The following is a 13,802-nucleotide window of genomic DNA, read 5'->3' as shown; positions in this document are numbered from 1 at the left end:
CGTCGGAATGGTTTGGAACTCTGGCAAGAGGTGGCGGGGGCACCCCGTGTGTGACAGCCCTCAACGTGTGATGTTCGCGCATTTCGACGACCGGATAAAAGGAATGCGCTTTCTGCCATTTCACTCCGCCAGAGGGCGCATGCAGTGCGGAAAAGAAGCTTTGAATCGAAGTTGTTTCCTTGAAAAAAAAAAAGCGCCTTTTACGAGAAGCACATATTGATTCGAGGAAATCTGCCCGCTGTTCTCCGAAAGCGCATGGAGACAAATAACTGCCTTGAGGGCATTCATTAAATACGTGACGAGAGTAGAGAAGAAGACATATCCGCGCACACTGATTCCACAGCTTTGTAATATCGACCTCGGTTTTTTTTTCTAGCTTTTTAATAATAATTGCAATCGCTGATTGCCCAGCGCCAGGAACATAATGGAGAGACAGTGGCCTCTGTGCAGTAAAAGAGCATAGATATAAAGAGAAGGGGCTGTTGGAAAACATTACGCAAATATTTTGGTGTATGGTATTTTCTTTGAAAAAAAAAAGCCCTAAAACTGGCAAAGAAAGAACAAAAAAAAACCAACTGTGCAGGCAGTGCCCTTCAGTTTAGTTCAGTTTATTTACCTTCAGCATATTCCGAAGGAGACATTATATAAGGAAGTTTCTTTAGTTAGCACTTTGATTGTGTAAAGTTAAATACCATTTACTGAAGAAAAATTCAAGGGAAGAAAGAAGTGTGTGCTGTTTATCTTTCCTGTTAAGTTAATAATTGTCGTGACTTCATTTGAGCTAAGGAGCATGAAACAAAAAAAAAATAAAGACAAAGAGAGAGATCAACGTTCGTGTGCTTAGTCTTCAATGTAAGTTGAGTAGTGCTTCGTACGGTTAACATTTGGTAACAGCCTCATACTATAACGTGTTCTTCATCGTTTGTGTGTTGTTTAAAATTGTTAAACCACATAGTCCTATTCCAACATGCAAATTTGTTAGCTACTTTTAACGAGTTGCGAGAATTTTTTTTTCTTCCTTTTTGACAACGAGTGAAAGACAACTGTAATCACTGGCTAACGGCTAGGAATATAATAGCCACGTTTGAGTCCCACTTCTTGAGGCTAAGTAATGACCCTTCAGATTTGTTACTGACATAAATGATATGCCTTGGAGAATGTATATGACTCCGGCTAATCTTTGATGGATTCCTTTTCTTTTAGGGGGCGAAGCTCCTCTTAGCCTAACCTTGTCCTGCGTGTGGCACAACTGAGAGAAGAAGAGACGAGAAACAAAAACAGCATCTCTCGAACAGTATTATTTATTTATTTAGGAGAATACTGCCAGTCTGAATGCCAGACTTTGGGCAGGGGTGGGCGGTACAATGAACACAAATGCAGGAAGTACAAAAAATATTGAACAGATTATACAGTGGTACAAATAGTTTAGGAAAAAAAAAAAAAAGTACAAGAATAGTCAGCAACAATTCAAAAAATACATCCGGGCATGTTAGTTACAAGCGTGGCAAATTGTAAGGCAAATATTTTGTCTAAAATGGGCACAAGAACAAAGGCACTGTAAAGGAAATGAGAGTGTAGCTATCAGAAAGATGGAGCAGGTAACGCACGGAGAAATGATTTCAGATCGACACTTTCCAGAGCCTCTGGTGGCAATTTGTTCCACTCGTTGATTGCGCGGGGAAAAAAGGAGTACCTATATATGTTAGTATGACAGAGAAGCTCATCAATTCTTTTAGGGTGGGAGGAGCGCGTTTCGCGGCGCAAAATTGGTTTAATGTAATTGGTTTTCCGAATTGCTAGCTTGTCATTATATATGAGGTAGAACAACTTCATTCTTTCATGGTAACGTCTCCATTGCAAAGTTTTCAGCTTAGCGCTTTCCAAAAGAGCTGATGGAGATGTGTCGTGTCGGTAGGCATTAAACACGAACCGTACAGATTTTCGCTGTATTGATTCAAGTTTATCAATGTTAGCTTGTGTGTGGGGGTCCCATACAGGCGACGCGTATTCAAGTAATGGTATTACGTACGTTTTATATGCGAGTAGCTTAGTCTCGCGGGTTGCTTTAGCTAGCGTCCTTCGTAAATAACCTAGTTTTCTCAAAGCCTTTTTTTCAATGTAAGCTATGTGATCGTTCCACCTTAAATCAGATGTGATTACAAGGCCAAGGTACGTATATTGCGAAACGAATGATAAGGAGTGATTGCCTAGGTTGTATCGGAATTTTAAAGGATCTTTTTTGAGGGTTATGGTCATCGCAACAGTTTTTTTGGGGTTTATGTTCATTTGCCATTTCGTACACCAGTCTTGAATTTTAGATAAAGAATCGTTTAAAAGAAGCTGGTCGCTAGGATCATTCACTTCTTGATAAAGCACGCAGTCATCTGCGAAAAGCCTTATCTTAACTGGTATATCGCGGACAATGTCATTTATAAAAACCAAAAAGAAAAGAGGCCCCAGGACGGATCCCTGAGGTATGCCGGATTGAACTGGCGCGGATGGCGAGTTGGTTCCACCAACTGTGACGCACTGGTACCTGCAGCTCAAGTATGCTTCGATCCAGGCTAATAAAGAGTCATTTTTCAGAATTGCCTTGAATTTGATTAGTAGCTTACGGTGTGACACGCGGTCAAACGCTTTCTCAAAGTCTAGAAATAATATATCAATTTGGCTTTGTTTGTCCAGACCAGAGGCAAGGTCATGTACCATTTCGAGTAGTTGCGTAACCGTCGATAAGCCGCGTCGGAAGCCATGCTGGCGACTGTCTATTATGTTGTTGCTTTCGATAAACGCGGAAAGGTGCTTGAATATTATGTGTTCCAGAACTTTAACACATGCGCATAACAACGATATTGGTCTGTACGCGGAAGGTATGTACTGGTTTGCCTTTTTTGGTATGGGAGTTATTTTGGCGTAACGCCAGTCATGAGGAAGTTCTGCTCGAGAAAGAGATTTCCGAAAGATTAGGTTTAGGTACTTAGAACACCATTCTGCGTAGCGCACCAGAAAAGCATTAGGTATGTTGTCGATCCCACTAGATTTCTTATCATCTAACTTGAGCAGAAGGGAAATACGCCCTCTTCATCTATTTCTATATTGTCAATCGGTGGCAAATCACCAAACAAAAGAAATTCAGGTTCCGTGCCATTATCATCAGTGAAAACTGAACAGAAGTATTCATTGAGTATGCGCGCTGTTTCTGAGCTGTTAGTCACCGCATTGCCGTCTAAGACAAGAGTAGGTGCCGATTTTTTATTTGGTGACAGATACCTCCAAAATTTCGCCGGGGACGAAGAAATAAACTTTTTTAGTTGCACGTTTTGATAATGAGCTTTAGCGTCAGCAATACAGTTTTTAAGCCGCAATCTCAGTGCGCAAACCAAGTTGCTTGTGGACGCTTCATTGCGCCGTTTCAGTTTTTGTTTTACTTTTTTAAGTCTTCGTCCCAAGCGTACTATCTCTTTGGTTATCCAGGGGTTAGTGTTCCGTATTATTTTACGCTTACGTGGTACAAATTCATCAATGCACTTTGTCACAAGGTTTTTGAAAAAGTTCCACAGGTGATTAACCGAGTGCTTATCCGACTCGTAGAGGGATACAAAGTGTGCGAAAGAGCTGTCTAGTACGTCAAGTACGTCAACATCACTTGCACGTGCAAACACAGGAACAAAAGTTTCTCGCTTTGTCACCTTGTGGATACAGCTTAGTTGCATATCCAGGCATACAATTTTGTGGTCCGATATACCCTCTAAGATTCGGATAGTTGGATTTCGCTGTAATACCCTGTGGTTGACCAAGAATAGATCCAAGACTGATTGTTTGGTACCTTGGACTCGAGTAGGTGCATGAACAAGTTGTGTTAAATCATGAAACAACACAAGATCAAGAATATGTTCAGCCTCATTTGAAAGCGCATAGGGAAAGTCATTGTCCCAGGCAACGTGGGGAACGTTAAAGTCTCCAACAAGCATTAGATTACTGGAGTGATTTCTATAAGGCAATAAAAAGTTATTAAGCCTTTCGTAGAAAGATATGTCTGAACTAGGGGGCCTATAGAAACCGCCAATTATCAATGCACATTCTTTCAAGATAACCTTCACGACAACACATTCGATTCCTATGATGTCGGGCAGTCTCAACAACTCCAGCGAGTCCTTGAATATAATCGCAACTCCGCCACCGCGCGTATCTCTATCGTTTCGAAGGATGCAGTAACCCGAGGGTGTAATTTCGTAATCACTAATGTCGCTGTTAAGCCATGTTTCTGTGATTACTATAATTTCTGGATTGTGCGCGATGACTATGCTTTCCAAATCGGTTGTTTTATTTACAATGCTGCGAGCATTAATGTTTAGGCAAGTAAAACTTTCTGTGTGACTGTGTGGTCACGCATCTTTTTGCCTTGCCCTAGATCGGCGTTTTGAAACTGATACTCTAGTCATTTGTTCGTCGTCCCATTCAAATAGCTCATCATCAATTCTAATTTTATCGTGCACGAGTCTGACTTTCTTTCCCGATTTGCGTAGGTCAGCCGTGCTATCCCAGAGCTGTTTTCTTGTTTGCCTAGTGGCTGCGGAGAAGTCTTCAGACACTGACATGCGCTTTCCTTTTAGCTTAAAACAGTTTTGTAGAACGGTTATTTTTTCACGATGGTCGAACAATTTCAGTATCACAGGGCGAGGTTTATTTGGTTGGCGACGCCCCATTCTGTGTAATCTTTCTACTGAGTGTACTTCTACTCCCAAAGTATCTTTAAAAAGCTCAGTAACGACCTTCTCGCTTAGGACAACGGTTGATTCATTCTCGCTTTCCGGAATACCAAATACCACAAGGTTGTTGCGTCTGCTTCGGTCTTCTAAATCCACAAGCCTTTTTTCAAGGCACTGCACAGTTTTTTCGATTTTGTCAACTTTTTGCAGCTTGGATTCAATGGCGTTTAGCCTTTCTTGTATAAGTTTCTGACCATCAAGTAATTGTTTGAGAAGTTCCGCGGTACTAGGTCCGGGATTGAGCTCTACGTCTCCGCACAACATTAGCAAAGACCGTACAAGATCCCATGTATTCACAAAAAAAGCATGTAGACAGCTTGGGCACGTCAGCTGTATAAAACAACGATTGCTTGTTTTAACTAAGGAGTAATCGACACCAACCTGTACAAAGAACAGGAATGGGTTTGACATGACGCCGTTCCGATGCCAGCCGACGTGCCCACTGCGCGGGTGTTGCTGCAGCCGTCCTTTTATAGCCATAGTCGATGCAGTCGAGGCGCCATCATGCGGTGTAGAAAGATTCAGCACGTGCGGTTCTTGGTCATGGGTAAGCTGCTGATACGGGAGCGTGATGGCATTTATCTTCGTCTGCGTAGTCGATGCGCTGGCCGCCGTAGACACCACAGGCAGGAATACCTGTACAAAGAACAGGAATGGGTTTGACATGACGCCGTTCCGATGCCAGCCGACGTGCCCACTGCGCGGGTGTTGCTGCAGCCGTCCTTTTATAGCCATAGTCGATGCAGTCGAGGCGCCATCATGCGGTGTAGAAAGATTCAGCACGTGCGGTTCTTGGTCATGGGTAAGCTGCTGATACGGGAGCGTGATGGCATTTATCTTCGTCTGCGTAGTCGATGCGCTGGCCGCCGTAGACACCACAGGCAGGAATACCTGTACAAAGAACAGGAATGGGTTTGACATGACGCCGTTCCGATGCCAGCCGACGTGCCCACTATAGTTGAAGGTGCTGTCTCACAGAAGTACATACAACCTGCATTGAGTGAAAATATTCTAGAAGGCGCTGTACCTCAACTCTCCGATTGGCTGCTGCGCGGGTTGTGCCTGGGTGCGCGAGAAAAGAGTGCCGCCCTCAGTCTCTTGGATAGCTGCCATACGCGGTGGATCGTTGGTGGGGCATGGACGAAGCAGAGTGGTGGGTGCGTTGAGGACGCTGGCGCTTGGCTTCCTTGGCTCGCGTCTCGTCAGTTTCACCCACGCGCCGTTATCGAACGTGATCACATGCATGGACGGACGCACGGACAGACAGACAGACAGACAGACATATGGACGGATGGATGGACGCACAAACAGACAGACGGACGGGTGGACGGACGCACAAATGGATGCATGGACCAACACATGTACGGATGGACAGAAGCAAGTATGGACGTACGGACGCTTCACCCCACTGATCATCATTCACTGCATGTATATGTTGTGATTATTTTGTTATTTGCTTCGATTTTCGTGAGCATGACATCACCAGATGTGTCAACGTAGCGTAAGGTAAAAACTCACAGCATATCCACGGAGTGAATGATGATGAGTGTGGCGAAGCATCCGTTTGTCCGTTTATGCGTCCGTCCGGGTGTCCGTGCTTCTGCCCGTTCGTTCGAACGTCCGTCCGTCCGTCTGTCTGTCTGTCTGTCCATCCATGCATCCGTCCGTCTGTCTGTCTATCTGCCTGTCTGTTTGTCTGTCCGTCCGTGCGTCTGTCCGTTCGTCTGTCGGTTCATGTAGTGAACACTCCAAGTACCGCCATCTCGCATCTTTTCATCATATACAAGTACCGCCATCCAGCGGCCATTCTAAGGACTAAACAAAGGTTGCCTCTACTACAAACACGGGACGTACGACCCACGGCGTAAGGAGCTTCGCCCGCTAAAAGCAGATATGCTCCGAAGACACCGAAGTCATCAGACGCGGGCTGTGTGACCCGAAGGTCAAATGCTTACGAGTTGCTGTCGTAAAAAATGTCCTGCGTGCCGTTTCCATGGTGAACGTCCCAATCGAAAATGAGAATCCTGCAAACAAGACGATAGCTGATATATGCTTGTGCGCTTACGAGATTGAAAAAAAAAAGAAAACATTACGCGGTCAGAATATGCATGCGCAATAGCATATGCTGATGGCCTTACGTTATCACGAACCACTCGAAAAACGATCGATGGCTGCGGCGGGCCTAAAAATGAGCTATTCCAACGCACCATCGCCGTATTAATATCAATGCTTCCTTAATGTCCAGAGCTTACAAAGGCCGCCCTCACAATAGGGCCCTATGCACAGCGCCGATGTAGTGTACCTAGAGTATATCGACTGTGTAGTTTGATATAAGCATGCGCAGGGTAGAAGAAACGGTAGGGGGGATAGAGAGGGGGGGGGGAATTGCTTAACAGTGCTCCACTGCCCTGTTTGGCGTTGGACACACTGAAAGGTGCATTTGCAGAAACTGCCTCATTTACTTTCAGTGAAGCGTGGTTTTCAGTTTACATATTTCGTAGCATTTTTGTGCACGCATAGAAAAAAAGCTAAAGTCTGTTATCCTAATCTTAAAGAAAATGTACGCACAGTTAAGGTTCTCGGGGCTTTGCGCCATTCTTTTAATCATGATATATATGTGCCCATACGCACGAAAATTCAGAATTACGATTTAAAAAAAAAACGAGTATTGGCCCAAAGTGCTACCATGAGAAATATTTTCCAGCCAAAAACATGTTGATAATGTAGTGTGGATAAATGGACGAAGAAGCTCGCAGCACCGACCAAAGTAAAAATGCATTCATAAGAAAGACGTTCGTCTTTTTTAATGAGTACACTTCTGCTTTGGCTAATGATGTACGGTTCTTCGTCTATGTTATTCCACGTGGGATTCAGTCCATCTTTCGACTTCCTTATCAAATGATAGTGTAGTTGTTTTTGAAGAAGAAAAGGCCAAGGTTAGAGAGTAGGGCACTTGTGTTTGTTTACTTTACTTTAGGATATGGGTGTACATCGATCTTATTTCTACAATATGAATTGATCAATTAAACTGCCATCATAACATTCATTACTTTATACATACACGCAAGTGTATTAGAGTTTATTAAATGCCTAACTTTGGGTGTCATTTCTTTATTTTTTTATTTCCGTAAAAGCCATTTCGGAGGGAACATCTGTTTGAAGATAGCAAAATTTTGTAAGTTGAGGCCCCACAGATCGGTTTCAATGTTTATTTGCCACTATAAAGGAGATGAATATGCTCAAGTTTTCGCACATGTACCATAGCTTCTGTTCCTAAAAGCACTTTTGAATTATTAATTTAAGCAAATATCTTCTTGATTGGTTCCTTTTTGTCTTTCTTTTTTCTGAATAGTGCAACAGACTGCGTAATTCGTGCTGTTACGGAGCGCATTAATAAACAGCTCTTCCTTAAATTCTATTTGGAATTTCAAAAGAACAATTCATCGACTTGTTAATTGGGCTTCCGGATACATGGTTCACGCGGGGGGGGAGGGGGGTTGTTTTAAGATTTCCACCTGCCACCCCTTCACGTCCCCCCCCCCCTATTACAAAGATATTCAAAAGCACCACTCCTAAGTTCTCAGCCTCCCCTCCCCCTGAAGCAAGTCACTTGCCGTTAGCTCTTTCCACGTCTCTTTAGATGTTTGGACCAACTGATGTTCATGATTGGCAATCTGGGTGACAGATTTATATTCATTACGCATAGCAACTCCTTCACTCCCTTTTTTGTTGTTGTTGTGACGTTTATCATGAGACTATATAAGCGAAAAAAAAACGAGGTATACGGCTCCGTGTTAAAGTATAATTGTTACCGCAAGAAAAGCGCTTTACTCATCCCAGTATAAAATCTAGCGGATCATTTAGAAGGGATAGTTACCACGCAAGTTTCTCTTTGTACATACAACGCACGTTTCTGGTTTGCTTACCTCTTGAGGCCGTGGCGTTGCAAGGCGTATCGCGCAGCAACCGCGGCGTTGTTGAAGATGCAGAAGCCGGACACCGTGGCGGCGGCCGAGTGGTGACCCGGCGGCCGGATGAGAGCAACTCCGTTTCTGCACTAAGCAGACAGAGGGAAAACTGTCAGCCAGAACAACACCTCGAATGCGCGACGATGGCACTGTCATAAAGTGCGTTAGAGAGAAAGTACCACGCAAATTTGCAGTTGGATGGAACTGCATGCAGACGAGTTGGCGTTCGCAGCAGCACGTTCGGCAAATACCAAAATCATATTTTAGCCTAGTAAGATCAATTTGTTGGCTAGTTGCTCGAACATCTCGAATCAGAAAATAGAGTGGTATATAAAAGAAGACAAGGCATAGAAACGAACAGCACACCACGATTCGCGTGGTTTATAATGCTTGTTTCTGTATTGCAGCGATTGGGTGTTGCCTGGTGCTCGTTCCACGATGATTGCAGCGGGATACTTGAACGTGGTGAACCTGTCACGGCAATATGCTTCGTCTCCATTTATACCGCGCTGCTTGCTGATTGACGATGCTTTTTAGCCTCAAACATTTTCGCTCGTGCATATTTTAGAGGCTCGCTCGTGTTTCAGCTTATATGTTAGATGAGTGCCACATAAATGAACATCTTTTAAGGGCAAAGCCGTTCAAGCTGGTCGTAAAGACTTTCGTGTGCACAAGCCAAGAAACTATATCGCCATCGTGAACGGGTGTGTGCCGCATTTATTGTTGGTCAAATCTCATCACTAACCGGTGGTCCACTAAAAGGGAAGAATGCGACAGACGGTTGGCAAGCACCAATTAAATCTTCTAGACAGATGTAACAAGTGATTGAGAGAAACTTTACTAAACCATATCGAGTAACACCGTGGCCGCCCGTGTCCGCTTTTCTGAAGAATCTCAGCGAAGTGCTTCAGTGGTATACCTACGACGAGATAATAACGGAAAAGGCAATGTCGCGGCTACGGGAAGACCCAGAAGCGACAGAAGGTCTATGCTAACGACGACGTACCTGTAGTTATGCATATGAGCGGTGCGAACACTCGGTTTTAGCGTGAGTTTCTTTCTCTGCAACTTGGACATCCGTATCGTGTATGTGACAGTCTGCGGTTCAACTCGAACCTCTATCCGATGAGAATAAACTCATAAACAGCCTCGCATCATTTGCCTAAAGCCTAGCCACAAACGAAATAATCGTCCAGATTCGTTGCTTCGGGCCTTGCTCGAATTAGTGCAAGGTTAGCCGGCTTTTGGTTTCTGTTCGTCCTAAGATTTACAACCACACTTATGCCATGAGTTCTCCCACCAACTGTGCGTTAAATTGAGATCCAACGTCATTTCTTGTTCAAGTAAGTATGTGTTGCTGTTGTATTTTTCATCCACCTGATGAATATATTCTTTGTTCTAAGGCCTATTTGTGTGACTCTGAATTCCAACACCGATACTGCGCAGTGTGCGCAGACCTATAGCTTCACAAATAATTGATTGATTGATATGAGGGTTTAACGTCCGAAAACCACCTTATGACTATAAGAGACGCCATAGTGGAGGGCTCCGGAGATTTCGACCACCTAAGGTTCTTCGACGTGCACACAAATCTGAGCACACAGGCGTACAACCTTTCCGCCTCCATCGGAATTGCAGTCACCGCAGCCGGGACTCGATCCCGTGACCTGCGGGTCAGCAGCCGAGTACACTATCCGCTAGATCACCATCATCATCATCATCATCATCATCATCATCATCATCATCATCATCATCATCAGCCTGACTACGTCCACTGCAGGACAAAGGCCTCTCCCATGTTCCGCTAGCTAACTCGGTCCTGTGCTTGCTGATGCCAATTTATACCCGCAAACTTCTTAATATCATCTGCCCACCTAACCTTCTGTCTCCCCCTAACTCGCTTGCTTTCTCTGGGAATCGCGTCTCTCATAATCATATGGTGGCTTTAAGACGTTAAACCCCACATATCAATCAATTTTAGAGTACGGTTGTGTGGCTTGGGATCCAGACACTAAAATATGTACTAATGCGCTAGAAAGGGTTCAGAAACGAGCAGCGCGTTTTGTGTCTGGTAACTATGATTTCACTAACCGCTCTTCGTGCATTCGTAAACATTTGGGTTGGCCTCTCCTGCAGGACAGGCGCAAATTCTTAAGATTAAATCTATTTCATAATATTTATATTGGTAGCACTGGTTTAAATAAAGACGTGTACATTAAAGATCCCACTTATGTATCCTCTCGCCTAGATCACTCCCGCAAAGTTCGCGAATACCGATGTCGCATAAATACTTACAAAAACTCCTTCTTCCCGAAAACCACACACGAATGGAACAACCTACCAGAATACATTGTATCCACCCCGCCACCCTCATTTCAAAATGCTCTGTCACAATTTTTGTTGAAATGAAAATTGCCAATTTCTGTCTGCATTTCTGTTTGTGTTTTACTTTTCCTTGATTGCCTCGTGTTCCCGAGAATGTGTACACACTGTATAAGCTGAGCATGCTTACTTGTTTTGTTATTGGTATTCATACCCTGTATCAATTTCAAATGTTTTTGTCTCCTCCCCCCTACTGTAATGCCCAAATTGGGCGCTGTAGGTACTCGAATAAATAAATAAATAAATAATCAATTTTCTGGGAATCCAGTTAGTTACACTTAATAACCAGCGGTTATCCTGTCTACGCACTATGTGCCCGGCCCATGTCAATTTCCTCTTCTTGATTTCAACTATGATATCCTTAACCCTGGTTAATTCTCTAATCCACTCTGCTCTCTTCTTGTCTCTTAAGGTCACACCTACCACTTTCCTTTCCATTGCTCGCGGCGTCGTCCTAAATTTAAGCTGAACTCTCTTTGTAAGTCTCCAGGTTTCTGCTCCGCTAATTACCGGCAAGATGCAGCTGTCATATACTTTCCTTTTGAGGGATAGTGGCAATCTACCTGTCATAATTTGAAAGTGCTTGCCAAATGTGCTCCACCCCATTCTTATTCTTCTAGTTCCTTCAGTCTCGTGGTTTGGCTCCGCTGTTATTACCTGCCCTAAGTAGACATAGTATTTTACAACTTGAAGTGCGCTATTACCTATCTCGAAGCGCTGCTCGTTTCCGAGGTTGTTGTACATTACTTTCGTTTTCTGCAGATTAATTTTAAAACCCACCTTTCTGCTCTTCTTGTCTAACTCCGTAATCTTGAGTTGCAATTCGTCCCCTGAGTTACTCAGCAATGCAATGTCAACGGCGAAGCGCAGATTACTAAGGTACTCTCCGTTAACTCTTATCCCTAACTGTTCCCATTCTAGGCCTCTGAAAACCTCCTGCAAGCACGCGGTAAATAGCATCGGGGAGATTGTATCCCCCTGCCTTACACCCTTCTTGATTGGTATTCTGTTGCTTTCTTTATGAAGCACTATGATAGCAGACCACCGCAGCAGGTCAATTCTGTATTTTTACAAAGCATCGCAGCATTCATGTAGTACATTCGCTTTAGGCTTTAAGCATTCACGGGTGCTCATGCCTGTGTGAGCGCGTCCTTGAATTGACATTCATGCCTTATTTATCGTTGAGCCACAATTTGATAATCGCTAAACAAATAAAAATACCTACGTATCTTAACCTTTGTGTGCGTCTAAATATAAGAGTGGGGAAATTGTCTGGTGTCGTTCACTGCGGCCAACACCTCTTCCATTTTTTTTAAATGAAGACGACTATGCTGTGGCATACTTCGCGACGATAGCGTATTGTTAGAACTTCAAATCTGCATAATTTTTTTGTAGTCACCATCATCATTGACTTTCTACCTGTGCTCTCACTTGCATCTTCTGAATGATCATTAAAATGACGCTAAAGAGAAAAACGACTTTTCTGGTACCAGTAAACTATACATCTTCACGATACCAAAAAGACCACACTTGCGGCGGGAAAAACTCTTGGCAAGCGAGAAAACATGCGAAAATAAAATGTGATGCCGTCTCGAAGTTTTCGCACCGTTAGCTGTGGCGTCGCATATTCTGACGGTGCTAGCCGTGCACTGTTGCCTCGTCCTTTCCTAATCGCTCTGTGTGCTGTTAACATTTTGAGAGGGCCGGAGTAGTTATTAAGGAAGCACAAAGGGTCCGAACCCTTAACATACTGTGTTTTAGAAAAAAACAATGGCCCCGATGTCTGATAAGTGCCCTTTGAAATCCATGACTTGAAACATGGGTGTTCTGGCATAGAATTTAAAGCTGAATTTATCAACTTGATTTCTTGCATTAATAATAAGCCAATGGTGGCGAGATTAACGGCATTAGAATTCTCATAGTGCTATTTATTGATTGAAGTATTCATTACTTCTCTTTAGTGTTCCTTTAATGCACCCTCATATAAAAGCTCACATGTTCCAAACTCACCGACATAACGCCGCCGACCAGCTGAGAGTCTCTACCAATGTCCATAAACGCCAACGTAACAGGCGAAAAAAAAAAAAAACACGCCTCACAAACGCTGCGTAAAGTCTGCGAAACTTTATTAAATGTGGCGCCCGTGTATATACAAATCCTACAGCTCACTTATTACGATCCCTTGGCAACAAACAGCAATGATCCGAGCAAGGAAAAAAATAATCAAAACAATTTCGAAACACAAACGAGACAAAGTCGCTGGATCACATCCTAGAAACGTCAACGAGTTGAACTTCCTCGAGCGGCCTCGCATAAATGTGAGTCTCACGTGCAATAAACCTTTCGTCAAAAGGCAGCGTTTTCAGGGCGTGTCCTTTCCCGCGCTTTGTGTCTTTACCTTCCCGGTGCTGCAGACTCGCCGCTGCGGTAATATATCTATCCGCTACGAGGTCACTGGGAATTCTAGCCAAACGAGGAAAGGAAGGAAGCGCAAGTAAAATGTACGCCAGTTCTTATTAGGCGTATGCACGAAATAAAAAAATAATTAGAAGAGTCGTAAGTATATGCACGCGAGTCCGTCAACAAGCTTTAGTTGTGATACTGCAAGACGTTGAGGATGTTTTCCGTCGGCCTCGCAAGCCGCTCCCACTCTGCTCTAACACACACTAAAATCATTGTTTAG

At 43.7% G+C, this 13,802-nt stretch overlaps 1 protein-coding gene across 3 annotated transcripts in view; it reads right to left on the bottom strand.

Moving 5' to 3' along the window:
• Positions 1-13,802, bottom strand: part of LOC142763566 (polyamine deacetylase HDAC10-like) — a 45,620-nt gene that overhangs the window by 24,782 nt on the left and 7,036 nt on the right. For all 3 annotated transcript variants that reach the window (XM_075865147.1, XM_075865146.1, XM_075865148.1), the window contains 2 exons: positions 8,696-8,826; positions 6,725-6,793 (listed from right to left, as the gene is read on the bottom strand). In XM_075865147.1, coding sequence (XP_075721262.1) covers positions 6,725-6,793; positions 8,696-8,826 — 200 coding nt within the window. The remainder of the gene's footprint in view (positions 1-6,724; positions 6,794-8,695; positions 8,827-13,802) is intronic.

This window comes from Rhipicephalus microplus, chromosome 1, assembly GCF_043290135.1.
Source record: "Rhipicephalus microplus isolate Deutch F79 chromosome 1, USDA_Rmic, whole genome shotgun sequence".
In the NCBI taxonomy this organism is placed as follows: domain Eukaryota; kingdom Metazoa; phylum Arthropoda; class Arachnida; order Ixodida; family Ixodidae; genus Rhipicephalus; species Rhipicephalus microplus.
This window is presented reverse-complemented; position numbering and strand designations above follow the sequence as displayed.